General features: G+C 39.1%; 2 protein-coding genes across 2 annotated transcripts in view; one reads left to right on the top strand and one right to left on the bottom strand.

Moving 5' to 3' along the window:
- LOC138365565 (tripartite motif-containing protein 59-like) overlaps positions 1-17,804 on the bottom strand; it is a 597,995-nt gene that overhangs the window by 231,763 nt on the left and 348,428 nt on the right. The window lies entirely within an intron of this gene.
- Positions 356-5,442, top strand: LOC138365729 (uncharacterized). Its single transcript, XM_069326214.1, has 5 exons — positions 356-484; positions 948-1,153; positions 2,211-2,352; positions 2,876-2,956; positions 5,125-5,442. Exons 1-5 carry the CDS (start codon positions 460-462, stop codon positions 5,304-5,306), a joined length of 636 nt encoding a protein of 211 aa, XP_069182315.1. The 5' UTR covers positions 356-459; the 3' UTR covers positions 5,307-5,442.

Genomic DNA, 17,804 nt, shown 5'->3' on the forward strand with positions numbered 1-17,804 from the left:
TATATATATATATATATATATATATATATATATATATATATATATATATATATATATATATATATATATATATATATATATATATATATATATATATATATATATATGTATGTATATGTGTGTGTGTGTGTGTGTTTCATTGAATATGACCGCATATTCTGTATTTATTATTTTCTGGTTTATATATATATATATATATATATATATATATATATATATATATATATATATATATATATATATATATATATATATATATATATATATATATATATATATATATATAAACTTGTTATATGGCAAATAAATAATTATTATTTCATTCTTGGGGTCATGAATGCTGGTGTTTGTTTACAGCACATGGTAGCGGTGTGCGTCTATGGGTGCCAATGAGTCTGAGAGCAGTGGCCCTCTTCCATTGTTATTCAACAATTTTGAGATCCATTGGCACTATTGGTCATGGCCCAGCCAACAACTTCAAAAGGTAACAATTATAACATCAAACTTTATTTAGAAGGTTTTAATTTAGTATGAATTTGCAGTATTCCACATACAAACAGTTTAGTTTAGTTCATTTATTATGCACCCCATACCCATCTTGTGGGCGGTAGTGGAATGGGTTACAGAGTCACATAATGGGCTCAGGGACTGAACCCCACAATTCATTTAGCTAAGCAAGTTACAATCTTGATGAGCTAGTTACAAAACATCATTAGATATACCGATAAATTAGTCCTCAGGCAGACTCAGGGACTAAAACCCATAATTCATTTATCTCAGCAAGTTAGTATTAATGAGGTAGGTTCAAAATTAAATGCACATTGTCACATCAACAATAGGCTAGAGACTGATCACAAGTACAGTTTCTCAATTAAGCAACATATATATGGAGAGTTAAGGCTACTTCTAGGAAACAAAATATTTTAATATGAAGTATTTCATTGTAGGTTTGAAAGGAAAATTCCTAATGAGATGCACAGAATGCCAGGAATGTGTTCATGTGCGGTCTACAAAATGCCAGAGATGTGGGTACAACTTTAAAGCTCGTCGGATGAAAAGCAAAAAAAAAATGGAAGAATCTCTCCTCCTTATTGAAAAGAAGGTAGCAGAACGAAACAACATCTCCCGGGCTTACAGAGCCATTGAGAAGCAGGTAAAACTGTTGTTTCCTGAATATATTATATTGATTTCACTTATATTAAATAATATATATGTATGTATGGCTTTGTATATATATATATATATATATATATATATATATATATATATATATATATATATATATATATATATATATATATATATATATATATATATATATATATATATATATATGTCGTACCTAGTAGCCAGAACTCACTTCTCAGCCTACTATGCAAGGCCCGATTTGCCTAATAAGCCTAGTTTTCATGAATTAATGTTTTTTCGACTACCTAACCTACCTAACCTAACCTAACCTAACGTTTTCGGCTACCTAACCTAACCTAACCTATAAAGATAGGTTAGGTTAGGTTAGGTAGGGTTGGTTAGGTTCGGTCATATATCTACGTTAACTTTAACTCCAATAAAAAAAATTGACCTCATACATAATGAAATGGGTAGCTTTATCATTTCATAAGAAAAAAATTAGAGAAAATATATTAATTCAGTAAAACTTGGCTTATTAGGCAAATCGGGCCTTGCATAGTAGGCTGAGAAGTGAGTTCTGGCTACTAGGTACGACATATATATATATATATATATATATATATATATATATATATATATATATATATATATATATATATATATATATATATATATATATATATATATATATATATATATATATATATATACAAACCTGCTGTATGGGTAACAGCTTCTCCCCCGAATCAACTTACCCTGGCTTTGCGCCCTGGTGAGGCCACTCCTGACCAGGCTGACACCAGAGCACAACTCCATAGTCTCCTGAGACCGATGGATGCCTACTATATATAACACCTGTTTCCTATCCTACATTGTGGCTTGGTGATCTTTAAATATTTGCTCCTGGTTTGTTACATCTGGCCCTCTTAAAGAAGTAATGTAGATATATATCCTCCAAAGTGTTAGGAAATTTGAGTATGAGAATCCCCCAGTGTTGATCTTTCTCAAAAGAGATATGTCTTTATGAAGACGAGATCGTCATGAGGCCTTTTGTTCATTAGGATTTTACCCTTTCTTTTCAGATGGCAAAAATGCGTGGTGCTGGGTATGGAACCGTGTTCATCTATTACAAAAAAGGACTCCATAAAGCTACTCAAGGCATTTTGCCAGCAGATTGCCTAACAGCAGCAGACTGTAAATCAATAAGCAATATCTTCCATTTGTGTAAGTACTGTATTGAATATACTAATGCAATATTATATAATATAATTTAATATAATATAATTGCATATACTAATGTAATATATTTTAATATAATGTAATAAAAATAATGCATAGACCTTAATGCAATAAATATAATAACCCTCTAGGATTTGTCTTTGCTCTTCTTATTTTTGAAATATGAAGTTCATAGTTTTGCTTTCCTTTCCTTTCACATTTCATGTTTAACTTTTCTGACTAGTTGGACAAAATATCATGCATACAAGGTTCTTAACCACATTGTTATACATTTGGGGTCACTATTATCTGAACTGATAAACTTATATTATATACTATATTACTGTTCTATGCTAAAAATAAGTTTAAATGTTAAATATTGAATATAAAAACAATTCCTTGTTACCTTGCCTGTTGCCAGATTCACATCCCAATACATGATAAGCACACCTCCCATGAAAGGTATATTGCCAACATATTTTTGCTGATAATTTAATAATTAAATTATAATATAAATTTTTATTTTCAGATCGCAAGAGGAAGTTGGAGGCTGCAAAATTAAACCAACTCACAGTTGAACATAATGATTCTGTGACACCATTGACTAGAGGTCAGTAAAATAAATAAATAAATATATATATATATATATATATATATATATATATATATATATATATATATATATATATATATATATATATATATATATATATATATATATACATATACATATACACACACACACACACACAAAGACAAAGTTGAACTTCATATTTCAAAAATAAGAGAAGACAAAGACAAAGTTAGAGAAGATTCAGCAGTATACCACCAGGCTCGTCCCGGAACTGAGAGGATTGAGCTACGAGGAAAGGCTAAAGGAGCTGAACCTCACATCCCTGGAAAACAGAAGAGTAAGGGGAGACATGATAACCACCTACAAAATTCTCAGGGGAATTGACAGGGTGGACAAAGACAAACTCTTCAGCACGGGTGGGACACGAACAAGGGGACACAGGTGGAAACTTAGTACCCAGATGAGTCACAGAGACGTTAGAAAGAATTTTTTCAGTGTAAGAGTAGTTAATAAATGGAATGCACTAGGAAGTGATGTGGTGGAGGCTGACTCCATACACAGTTTCAAATGTAGATATGATAGAGCCCAATAGGCTCAGGAATCTGTACACCAGTTGATTGACAGTTGAGAGGCGGGACCAAAGAGCCAAAGCTCAACCCCCGCAAGCACAATTAGGTGAGTACAATTAGGTGAGTACACACACACACACACATACAGTGGGAGTTTGAAGCACTAGGTAGGTAGGTAAATGAGGATGAAATTAGGTATTTTTGGGTTTTACTTTTGAATAAGGCAGAAAACTGAACATGATTAAGATAGCTGCAGAAGGCTTATTAACCAATATGAGGCAGCTCCTATTTATATCCACCCAATCTCATTCATATATATGTCTAACCAACTCTTTAAATACTCAAGGGGTCCTACTTTTGTTACGTGGTAATTCTTTCAAGTTCAAGTAAGTTTATTGAGACAAGAAAAAAAATACATCTCAAAGTGATAGAGTAGCTTAGGCTATTTCTACACCCCTCCACTTCAAGTCCCTCAAGGGGCGCACAAATTCATTGAGTATAAATACACAAATCACAATACAGTACATGTATCCCATTTAAAATTGCAGGTTAATATAGTAAGCACAGCATATTTGCATTTGCATATATAGCATATCAATTTGAAGAATTTCTGTTAGTAATTTGTAAGTGGTGATCATATTACCTCTATTTCTTCTATCTTCTACTGATGGCATGTTTAACGCCTCTAGTGTCGCCTCGTAACTCTTTGTTTTTCAGTTCCAGGAGCCATGTTTTTCTGCATACCGTTGCACCTTTTCAAGTTTATTTATGTGCTTCTTGAGATTTGGGTACCATTCAACTGCTGCATGTTCCAGTTTTGGTCTCACAAAAGTCATGAACATTTTCTTTAGTCTTTCACCATCCTTATAATTAAAAGCAAGTCTGAAGTTGTAAAGTAATGCACAAGCTCCTCTTACTATGTGAGAGGAGCTTTTTGTTCCTCTGGCAGTAGCTTACTATCTAAAACCACCCTTACCTTTATAAGTGTTTCCGGGGCTTAGCCTTCCCATGGTCGTCGACCAGGCCTTCTTGTTGCTGGACTGGTCAACCAGGCTGTTTGACGCGGCTGCTCATAGCCTGACGAATGAGCCACAGCCTGGTTGATCAGGTATTCTTTGGAGGGTCAGTTAGTTATGCCCCTTGTGTGTAGTGTACAGCATGTTGTGTGGGACTGTCAAAAGCTTTTTTAGGTTTAGATAGACAGTAAATCCAACAACCTTTTTCTTGTAATATATCTGTGACTCTATCATGAAAACTAAGTAGATTTGTTTCACTTCATCTTCCTGTTAGAAAACAATACTGTGTCCAATATTATGTTATGACTCTAGGTACTGCATATCAAACATTTGATACCTTCCTCCCTTGGGAAAGTTTGTGTTTGCCATACTAGATACTTTGCATAGCAGAAAACACTGACCTTATTATTGGCCAGTGTTTATAGAGCAAAAAGTAATGGTTCATAGTTGATCAGCCGGCTTCAACATTGGAGCCCTTCTTCCTGATGCTTGCAGTTAAATTTTTAGTTATAGATGTGAGCGAATTATAACATGGAATTTTCTCATTTTTAATTATAAGTTTATTATATATTTTTTCCATTATTATTATTATTATTAATATATATTCTATCTTTTCTAGATTCTAATGGCATTGGATCTGCTAATGAAAAGACAACAGACATGGAAGAATCTGGAATACAGCAGCTAGATGATGATTCATCAACCCCAGATATGGGGGAGGAGGAGAAACCCCCAAAATTCAGGAAAATTTGTGATTTTCCAGGATTTAAAAAAAAAACATTGCCAGCCAGGCTTAAATAATTATAAATGTCAGTCAGGGTAAAGTAATTAATGAAGTCAGGATATCATTTTATTAAGTTTCTATAAAAACCTCTCTTAGCAAGTGTTTGCCTGTACCATGAAAAAGTAATAAAGTAAAACCACTAATTAATGCTAATGCTCTGTGTTTTGATTAATATTCCTTTTACATAAAGAATTAGGCAAAAAGTAGGCAAGTAGGGGTTGTAAAAGATCCAGTGTGAGTTTGAAGCACCATGTTGGAAACTATGAGGATGAAATAAGGTTCTTTTTTTTATTTTTATTTTGAAATAGGCATGGTTTGGAAACTTTTTTAATTTATCAGTGAGAAAATTCCAAAGATTGGGCCCTTTTATTTGCGTGGAGTGTTTGCACAGATTTAGTCTTACTCTGAGGATATATAAGCGATATTTATTTCCGGTATGGTGCTCATTAGTTCTATTAAATAAATAGTGAAAAAGTTTCAGATCAACATTAGCATTTAGGAACAAGGTTTTGTACATGTAGATTGCACAGGAGAATGTGTGGAGTGAGTGTATGTTTAGCATGTCAAGGGACTTAAATAGCGAAGAAGATCTTAAAGGATCAGGTCTTTCTATGGGCTACAGAAAATAATATAGTGTTTAACGAAGATAAGTTCCAGCTCATGTGCTATGGAAAAAATGAAAATATATAGTACCAAGTACAAGTACACCGTACTTGTACACCGTACTTGGGCCAAGTACACACTGACATGTGGAACACAAATGTTAATGGGTAGGGTGGGAGAATTCAATTTGTTCACAAAAACATACAAGATACTTACCTTAGTGACTGTAGCCTGTCACTAAGGTAAGATTGAAGGTATTGCAGGAAGTGATATCTGACTCTATAATATTGTAGTTTAAGAACGAGGTTATTGTGGTTAACAGTGTCAAAACATTACATAGGTCAGGAAATAACCCAACAAGGTACTCAATATTATCAAGAGCAGCATGTATCAAGTTCATACTAATCCGTGCATCATTGATGCGTTTTTTGGATCTAAAGCCATATTGGCAAGAGCATATTGTGTTTAGATACATACGAGTAAAGTTGCTTGTATATTAACTTTTAAGATAATTTAGACAAGTTTGGCTAGATTGATATTGGTCTGTAATTGTTGACATAAGTGAGATCACAACTTTTAGGGACTGGGCTAACTTTTTTTTGTTAATATCAGGAAAGGTGTGGAGTTCAAGTGATTTGTTGTAGAGCAATGCAATGGCTGTAGCATGAAATCAGGAGTTTTTTTTTTGTAAGTTACAGTTTGTATCTCAGCGAGGGCACCTGACTTTGGTTTAAGAGAAAGAATAATGTCATTAACATCAGAGGTATTAGTGGGAGTTATATAATATTGATATAATAGACTATAAACAATATATTTACCAGGTAAACTCAGGTAAATATATTGTTGAAGTTTAATGTCATGTTTTAAGTTCTAAATTAGCTGAGTGAGGTAGCACCAGGTCGTAACTAAATAATAAACAGATATACAGTAATTCATATCCAGAGTCTGACTAATATATTTGCCAGTGTTGATTCAGGGTAATATCAATGCCAGAGTCAGATTAATATAACTGCCAGAGTCAGGTTAATAAATGCCAGAGTCATGCTAATACATGTACAAAAAATGTACTCACTTAGTTGTAATGTAGTCACCTAGTTGTATTTAAGGACGTTGAAATTTAAAATTCAAAATATATAATTTGAGAAAGATTTCTAAAAAATATATATATACCATTTTAATATTTAAACTGTTTAATATGATAAAACAGTTTGAAGCATTAAAAGCCACAACATAGGAGAAATCTGAGAACAAGAGATGTTTTTTTATCCACATGATTATTAACATATGGAACTACCTACCCGCCGAATACGTAAATGGCAAAACTCTACTAACTTTTAAAGTATAGATCATCAAGGCAAATGAGGGGACCTTCTACAAGCAGCTGGCTTTCAGTCTTTTTCAAGACCACTAGTATTTCTGGATCTCAGGTAAACTCAGGTACAGTAATATAAATCTGTACAATATCACAGGTATGAATTCCTGCTAGGCTAAATTGCTAACTCTCTCTGCACACTCTTGTATCAACTCCTAGCATCTTCAACTGGTAAGCACCACACTAAATACACAGTAGGTAATTACAGTTCAGTAATTCTTAACTAAATAATAAGAGTATCTCCAGCAAAATAAGAACTTTATTTACGAGACTAATGACACTTATATATCATGTAAGATGAAACAGTATATTGTAACAAGGTGTTTATATCATTATATTATCATTTTTACTTTCTCAACCCAATGTACCTTCTAATATATAAATAAATAAAAAAATAAATAAATAAATATATACACGAGAATATTCACACACATTATATATATATATGTCGTACCTAGTAGCCAGAACGCACTTCTCGGCCTACTATGCAAGGCCCGATTTGCCTAATAAGCCAAGTTTTCATGAATTAATTGTTTTTCGACTACCTAACCTAACTTTTTCGGCTACACACACACACACACACATATATATATATATATATATATATATATATATATATATATATATATATATATATATATATATATATATATATATATATATATAAGCCTATACTTGCATAAACCACAAGTGAAGATAAACAATCTTTGGACAACACCCACCAGTGGGACTCGAACCCAGAAAGCACAACTACCTTCCAGTAGCTGGCATAACTAGTATGCTTTAACCCACTACGCCATCAGACCTTACAAAAGAAGTAGATAGTTCGAGATATATATCTCAAACATCTCTACCTCCCGAAGGCACCAGATGAGTGAGGGGTCAGTCTGCATTTTTCGTCAAGCCACTGTCAATGTGAGAGAACTCGTGTCCAGCTTATAAGCCTATACTTGCATAAACCACAAGTGAAGATAAACAATCTTTGGACAACACCCACCAGTGGGACTCGAACCCAGAAAGCACAACTACCTTCCAGTAGCTGGCATAACTAGTATGCTTTAACCCACTACGCCATCAGACCTTACAAAAGAAGTAGATAGTTCGAGATATATATCTCAAACATCTCTACCTCCCGAAGGCACCAGATGAGTGAGGGGTCAGTCTGCATTTTTCGTCAAGCCACTGTCAATGTGAGAGAACTCGTGTCCAGCTTATAAGCCTATACTTGCATAAACCACAAGTGAAGATAAACAATCTTTGGACAACACCCACCAGTGGGACTCGAACCCAGAAAGCACAACTACCTTCCAGTAGCTGGCATAACTAGTATGCTTTAACCCACTACGCCATCAGACCTTACAAAAGAAGTAGATAGTTCGAGATATATATCTCAAACATCTCTACCTCCCGAAGGCACCAGATGAGTGAGGGGTCAGTCTGCATTTTTCGTCAAGCCACTGTCAATGTGAGAGAACTCGTGTCCAGCTTATAAGCCTATACTTGCATAAACCACAAGTGAAGATAAACAATCTTTGGACAACACCCACCAGTGGGACTCGAACCCAGAAAGCACAACTACCTTCCAGTAGCTGGCATAACTAGTATGCTTTAACCCACTACGCCATCAGACCTTACAAAAGAAGTAGATAGTTCGAGATATATATCTCAAACATCTCTACCTCCCGAAGGCACCAGATGAGTGAGGGGTCAGTCTGCATTTTTCGTCAAGCCACTGTCAATGTGAGAGAACTCGTGTCCAGCTTATAAGCCTATACTTGCATAAACCACAAGTGAAGATAAACAATCTTTGGACAACACCCACCAGTGGGACTCGAACCCAGAAAGCACAACTACCTTCCAGTAGCTGGCATAACTAGTATGCTTTAACCCACTACGCCATCAGACCTTACAAAAGAAGTAGATAGTTCGAGATATATATCTCAAACATCTCTACCTCCCGAAGGCACCAGATGAGTGAGGGGTCAGTCTGCGTTTTTCGTCAAGCCACTGTCAATGTGAGAGAACTCGTGTCCAGCTTATAAGCCTATACTTGCATAAACCACAAGTGAAGATAAACAATCTTTGGACAACACCCACCAGTGGGACTCGAACCCAGAAAGCACAACTACCTTCCAGTAGCTGGCATAATTAGTATGCTTTAACCCACTACGCCATCAGACCTTACAAAAGAAGTAGATAGTTCGAGATATATATCTCAAACATCTCTACCTCCCGAAGGCACCAGATGAGTGAGGGGTCAGTCTGCATTTTTCGTCAAGCCACTGTCAATGTGAGAGAACTCGTGTCCAGCTTATAAGCCTATACTTGCATAAACCACAAGTGAAGATAAACAATCTTTGGACAACACCCACCAGTGGGACTCGAACCCAGAAAGCACAACTACCTTCCAGTAGCTGGCATAACTAGTATGCTTTAACCCACTACGCCATCAGACCTTACAAAAGAAGTAGATAGTTCGAGATATATATCTCAAACATCTCTACCTCCCGAAGGCACCAGATGAGTGAGGGGTCAGTCTGCATTTTTCGTCAAGCCACTGTCAATGTGAGAGAACTCGTGTCCAGCTTATAAGCCTATACTTGCATAAACCACAAGTGAAGATAAACAATCTTTGGACAACACCCACCAGTGGGACTCGAACCCAGAAAGCACAACTACCTTCCAGTAGCTGGCATAACTAGTATGCTTTAACCCACTACGCCATCAGACCTTACAAAAGAAGTAGATAGTTCGAGATATATATCTCAAACATCTCTACCTCCCGAAGGCACCAGATGAGTGAGGGGTCAGTCTGCATTTTTCGTCAAGCCACTGTCAATGTGAGAGAACTCGTGTCCAGCTTATAAGCCTATACTTGCATAAACCACAAGTGAAGATAAACAATCTTTGGACAACACCCACCAGTGGGACTCGAACCCAGAAAGCACAACTACCTTCCAGTAGCTGGCATAACTAGTATGCTTTAACCCACTACGCCATCAGACCTTACAAAAGAAGTAGATAGTTCGAGATATATATCTCAAACATCTCTACCTCCCGAAGGCACCAGATGAGTGAGGGGTCAGTCTGCATTTTTCGTCAAGCCACTGTCAATGTGAGAGAACTCGTGTCCAGCTTATAAGCCTATACTTGCATAAACCACAAGTGAAGATAAACAATCTTTGGACAACACCCACCAGTGGGACTCGAACCCAGAAAGCACAACTACCTTCCAGTAGCTGGCATAACTAGTATGCTTTAACCCACTACGCCATCAGACCTTACAAAAGAAGTAGATAGTTCGAGATATATATCTCAAACATCTCTACCTCCCGAAGGCACCAGATGAGTGAGGGGTCAGTCTGCATTTTTCGTCAAGCCACTGTCAATGTGAGAGAACTCGTGTCCAGCTTATAAGCCTATACTTGCATAAACCACAAGTGAAGATAAACAATCTTTGGACAACACCCACCAGTGGGACTCGAACCCAGAAAGCACAACTACCTTCCAGTAGCTGGCATAACTAGTATGCTTTAACCCACTACGCCATCAGACCTTACAAAAGAAGTAGATAGTTCGAGATATATATCTCAAACATCTCTACCTCCCGAAGGCACCAGATGAGTGAGGGGTCAGTCTGCATTTTTCGTCAAGCCACTGTCAATGTGAGAGAACTCGTGTCCAGCTTATAAGCCTATACTTGCATAAACCACAAGTGAAGATAAACAATCTTTGGACAACACCCACCAGTGGGACTCGAACCCAGAAAGCACAACTACCTTCCAGTAGCTGGCATAACTAGTATGCTTTAACCCACTACGCCATCAGACCTTACAAAAGAAGTAGATAGTTCGAGATATATATCTCAAACATCTCTACCTCCCGAAGGCACCAGATGAGTGAGGGGTCAGTCTGCATTTTTCGTCAAGCCACTGTCAATGTGAGAGAACTCGTGTCCAGCTTATAAGCCTATACTTGCATAAACCACAAGTGAAGATAAACAATCTTTGGACAACACCCACCAGTGGGACTCGAACCCAGAAAGCACAACTACCTTCCAGTAGCTGGCATAACTAGTATGCTTTAACCCACTACGCCATCAGACCTTACAAAAGAAGTAGATAGTTCGAGATATATATCTCAAACATCTCTACCTCCCGAAGGCACCAGATGAGTGAGGGGTCAGTCTGCATTTTTCGTCAAGCCACTGTCAATGTGAGAGAACTCGTGTCCAGCTTATAAGCCTATACTTGCATAAACCACAAGTGAAGATAAACAATCTTTGGACAACACCCACCAGTGGGACTCGAACCCAGAAAGCACAACTACCTTCCAGTAGCTGGCATAACTAGTATGCTTTAACCCACTACGCCATCAGACCTTACAAAAGAAGTAGATAGTTCGAGATATATATCTCAAACATCTCTACCTCCCGAAGGCACCAGATGAGTGAGGGGTCAGTCTGCATTTTTCGTCAAGCCACTGTCAATGTGAGAGAACTCGTGTCCAGCTTATAAGCCTATACTTGCATAAACCACAAGTGAAGATAAACAATCTTTGGACAACACCCACCAGTGGGACTCGAACCCAGAAAGCACAACTACCTTCCAGTAGCTGGCATAACTAGTATGCTTTAACCCACTACGCCATCAGACCTTACAAAAGAAGTAGATAGTTCGAGATATATATCTCAAACATCTCTACCTCCCGAAGGCACCAGATGAGTGAGGGGTCAGTCTGCATTTTTCGTCAAGCCACTGTCAATGTGAGAGAACTCGTGTCCAGCTTATAAGCCTATACTTGCATAAACCACAAGTGAAGATAAACAATCTTTGGACAACACCCACCAGTGGGACTCGAACCCAGAAAGCACAACTACCTTCCAGTAGCTGGCATAACTAGTATGCTTTAACCCACTACGCCATCAGACCTTACAAAAGAAGTAGATAGTTCGAGATATATATCTCAAACATCTCTACCTCCCGAAGGCACCAGATGAGTGAGGGGTCAGTCTGCATTTTTCGTCAAGCCACTGTCAATGTGAGAGAACTCGTGTCCAGCTTATAAGCCTATACTTGCATAAACCACAAGTGAAGATAAACAATCTTTGGACAACACCCACCAGTGGGACTCGAACCCAGAAAGCACAACTACCTTCCAGTAGCTGGCATAATTAGTATGCTTTAACCCACTACGCCATCAGACCTTACAAAAGAAGTAGATAGTTCGAGATATATATCTCAAACATCTCTACCTCCCGAAGGCACCAGATGAGTGAGGGGTCAGTCTGCATTTTTCGTCAAGCCACTGTCAATGTGAGAGAACTCGTGTCCAGCTTATAAGCCTATACTTGCATAAACCACAAGTGAAGATAAACAATCTTTGGACAACACCCACCAGTGGGACTCGAACCCAGAAAGCACAACTACCTTCCAGTAGCTGGCATAACTAGTATGCTTTAACCCACTACGCCATCAGACCTTACAAAAGAAGTAGATAGTTCGAGATATATATCTCAAACATCTCTACCTCCCGAAGGCACCAGATGAGTGAGGGGTCAGTCTGCATTTTTCGTCAAGCCACTGTCAATGTGAGAGAACTCGTGTCCAGCTTATAAGCCTATACTTGCATAAACCACAAGTGAAGATAAACAATCTTTGGACAACACCCACCAGTGGGACTCGAACCCAGAAAGCACAACTACCTTCCAGTAGCTGGCATAACTAGTATGCTTTAACCCACTACGCCATCAGACCTTACAAAAGAAGTAGATAGTTCGAGATATATATCTCAAACATCTCTACCTCCCGAAGGCACCAGATGAGTGAGGGGTCAGTCTGCATTTTTCGTCAAGCCACTGTCAATGTGAGAGAACTCGTGTCCAGCTTATAAGCCTATACTTGCATAAACCACAAGTGAAGATAAACAATCTTTGGACAACACCCACCAGTGGGACTCGAACCCAGAAAGCACAACTACCTTCCAGTAGCTGGCATAACTAGTATGCTTTAACCCACTACGCCATCAGACCTTACAAAAGAAGTAGATAGTTCGAGATATATATCTCAAACATCTCTACCTCCCGAAGGCACCAGATGAGTGAGGGGTCAGTCTGCATTTTTCGTCAAGCCACTGTCAATGTGAGAGAACTCGTGTCCAGCTTATAAGCCTATACTTGCATAAACCACAAGTGAAGATAAACAATCTTTGGACAACACCCACCAGTGGGACTCGAACCCAGAAAGCACAACTACCTTCCAGTAGCTGGCATAACTAGTATGCTTTAACCCACTACGCCATCAGACCTTACAAAAGAAGTAGATAGTTCGAGATATATATCTCAAACATCTCTACCTCCCGAAGGCACCAGATGAGTGAGGGGTCAGTCTGCATTTTTCGTCAAGCCACTGTCAATGTGAGAGAACTCGTGTCCAGCTTATAAGCCTATACTTGCATAAACCACAAGTGAAGATAAACAATCTTTGGACAACACCCACCAGTGGGACTCGAACCCAGAAAGCACAACTACCTTCCAGTAGCTGGCATAACTAGTATGCTTTAACCCACTACGCCATCAGACCTTACAAAAGAAGTAGATAGTTCGAGATATATATCTCAAACATCTCTACCTCCCGAAGGCACCAGATGAGTGAGGGGTCAGTCTGCGTTTTTCGTCAAGCCACTGTCAATGTGAGAGAACTCGTGTCCAGCTTATAAGCCTATACTTGCATAAACCACAAGTGAAGATAAACAATCTTTGGACAACACCCACCAGTGGGACTCGAACCCAGAAAGCACAACTACCTTCCAGTAGCTGGCATAATTAGTATGCTTTAACCCACTACGCCATCAGACCTTACAAAAGAAGTAGATAGTTCGAGATATATATCTCAAACATCTCTACCTCCCGAAGGCACCAGATGAGTGAGGGGTCAGTCTGCATTTTTCGTCAAGCCACTGTCAATGTGAGAGAACTCGTGTCCAGCTTATAAGCCTATACTTGCATAAACCACAAGTGAAGATAAACAATCTTTGGACAACACCCACCAGTGGGACTCGAACCCAGAAAGCACAACTACCTTCCAGTAGCTGGCATAACTAGTATGCTTTAACCCACTACGCCATCAGACCTTACAAAAGAAGTAGATAGTTCGAGATATATATCTCAAACATCTCTACCTCCCGAAGGCACCAGATGAGTGAGGGGTCAGTCTGCATTTTTCGTCAAGCCACTGTCAATGTGAGAGAACTCGTGTCCAGCTTATAAGCCTATACTTGCATAAACCACAAGTGAAGATAAACAATCTTTGGACAACACCCACCAGTGGGACTCGAACCCAGAAAGCACAACTACCTTCCAGTAGCTGGCATAACTAGTATGCTTTAACCCACTACGCCATCAGACCTTACAAAAGAAGTAGATAGTTCGAGATATATATCTCAAACATCTCTACCTCCCGAAGGCACCAGATGAGTGAGGGGTCAGTCTGCATTTTTCGTCAAGCCACTGTCAATGTGAGAGAACTCGTGTCCAGCTTATAAGCCTATACTTGCATAAACCACAAGTGAAGATAAACAATCTTTGGACAACACCCACCAGTGGGACTCGAACCCAGAAAGCACAACTACCTTCCAGTAGCTGGCATAACTAGTATGCTTTAACCCACTACGCCATCAGACCTTACAAAAGAAGTAGATAGTTCGAGATATATATCTCAAACATCTCTACCTCCCGAAGGCACCAGATGAGTGAGGGGTCAGTCTGCATTTTTCGTCAAGCCACTGTCAATGTGAGAGAACTCGTGTCCAGCTTATAAGCCTATACTTGCATAAACCACAAGTGAAGATAAACAATCTTTGGACAACACCCACCAGTGGGACTCGAACCCAGAAAGCACAACTACCTTCCAGTAGCTGGCATAACTAGTATGCTTTAACCCACTACGCCATCAGACCTTACAAAAGAAGTAGATAGTTCGAGATATATATCTCAAACATCTCTACCTCCCGAAGGCACCAGATGAGTGAGGGGTCAGTCTGCATTTTTCGTCAAGCCACTGTCAATGTGAGAGAACTCGTGTCCAGCTTATAAGCCTATACTTGCATAAACCACAAGTGAAGATAAACAATCTTTGGACAACACCCACCAGTGGGACTCGAACCCAGAAAGCACAACTACCTTCCAGTAGCTGGCATAACTAGTATGCTTTAACCCACTACGCCATCAGACCTTACAAAAGAAGTAGATAGTTCGAGATATATATCTCAAACATCTCTACCTCCCGAAGGCACCAGATGAGTGAGGGGTCAGTCTGCATTTTTCGTCAAGCCACTGTCAATGTGAGAGAACTCGTGTCCAGCTTATAAGCCTATACTTGCATAAACCACAAGTGAAGATAAACAATCTTTGGACAACACCCACCAGTGGGACTCGAACCCAGAAAGCACAACTACCTTCCAGTAGCTGGCATAACTAGTATGCTTTAACCCACTACGCCATCAGACCTTACAAAAGAAGTAGATAGTTCGAGATATATATCTCAAACATCTCTACCTCCCGAAGGCACCAGATGAGTGAGGGGTCAGTCTGCATTTTTCGTCAAGCCACTGTCAATGTGAGAGAACTCGTGTCCAGCTTATAAGCCTATACTTGCATAAACCACAAGTGAAGATAAACAATCTTTGGACAACACCCACCAGTGGGACTCGAACCCAGAAAGCACAACTACCTTCCAGTAGCTGGCATAACTAGTATGCTTTAACCCACTACGCCATCAGACCTTACAAAAGAAGTAGATAGTTCGAGATATATATCTCAAACATCTCTACCTCCCGAAGGCACCAGATGAGTGAGGGGTCAGTCTGCATTTTTCGTCAAGCCACTGTCAATGTGAGAGAACTCGTGTCCAGCTTATAAGCCTATACTTGCATAAACCACAAGTGAAGATAAACAATCTTTGGACAACACCCACCAGTGGGACTCGAACCCAGAAAGCACAACTACCTTCCAGTAGCTGGCATAACTAGTATGCTTTAACCCACTACGCCATCAGACCTTACAAAAGAAGTAGATAGTTCGAGATATATATCTCAAACATCTCTACCTCCCGAAGGCACCAGATGAGTGAGGGGTCAGTCTGCATTTTTCGTCAAGCCACTGTCAATGTGAGAGAACTCGTGTCCAGCTTATAAGCCTATACTTGCATAAACCACAAGTGAAGATAAACAATCTTTGGACAACACCCACCAGTGGGACTCGAACCCAGAAAGCACAACTACCTTCCAGTAGCTGGCATAACTAGTATGCTTTAACCCACTACGCCATCAGACCTTACAAAATAAGTAGATAGTTCGAGATATATATCTCAAACATCTCTACCTCCCGAAGGCACCAGATGAGTGAGGGGTCAGTCTGCATTTTTCGTCAAGCCACTGTCAATGTGAGAGAACTCGTGTCCAGCTTATAAGCCTATACTTGCATAAACCACAAGTGAAGATAAACAATCTTTGGACAACACCCACCAGTGGGACTCGAACCCAGAAAGCACAACTACCTTCCAGTAGCTGGCATAACTAGTATGCTTTAACCCACTACGCCATCAGACCTTACAAAAGAAGTAGATAGTTCGAGATATATATCTCAAACATCTCTACCTCCCGAAGGCACCAGATGAGTGAGGGGTCAGTCTGCATTTTTCGTCAAGCCACTGTCAATGTGAGAGAACTCGTGTCCAGCTTATAAGCCTATACTTGCATAAACCACAAGTGAAGATAAACAATCTTTGGACAACACCCACCAGTGGGACTCGAACCCAGAAAGCACAACTACCTTCCAGTAGCTGGCATAACTAGTATGCTTTAACCCACTACGCCATCAGACCTTACAAAAGAAGTAGATAGTTCGAGATATATATCTCAAACATCTCTACCTCCCGAAGGCACCAGATGAGTGAGGGGTCAGTCTGCATTTTTCGTCAAGCCACTGTCAATGTGAGAGAACTCGTGTCCAGCTTATAAGCCTATACTTGCATAAACCACAAGTGAAGATAAACAATCTTTGGACAACACCCACCAGTGGGACTCGAACCCAGAAAGCACAACTACCTTCCAGTAGCTGGCATAACTAGTATGCTTTAACCCACTACGCCATCAGACCTTACAAAAGAAGTAGATAGTTCGAGATATATATCTCAAACATCTCTACCTCCCGAAGGCACCAGATGAGTGAGGGGTCAGTCTGCATTTTTCGTCAAGCCACTGTCAATGTGAGAGAACTCGTGTCCAGCTTATAAGCCTATACTTGCATAAACCACAAGTGAAGATAAACAATCTTTGGACAACACCCACCAGTGGGACTCGAACCCAGAAAGCACAACTACCTTCCAGTAGCTGGCATAACTAGTATGCTTTAACCCACTACGCCATCAGACCTTACAAAAGAAGTAGATAGTTCGAGATATATATCTCAAACATCTCTACCTCCCGAAGGCACCAGATGAGTGAGGGGTCAGTCTGCATTTTTCGTCAAGCCACTGTCAAT

Source organism: Procambarus clarkii, chromosome 17 (genome assembly GCF_040958095.1).
Source record: "Procambarus clarkii isolate CNS0578487 chromosome 17, FALCON_Pclarkii_2.0, whole genome shotgun sequence".
Classification (NCBI taxonomy): Eukaryota; Metazoa; Arthropoda; class Malacostraca; order Decapoda; family Cambaridae; genus Procambarus; species Procambarus clarkii.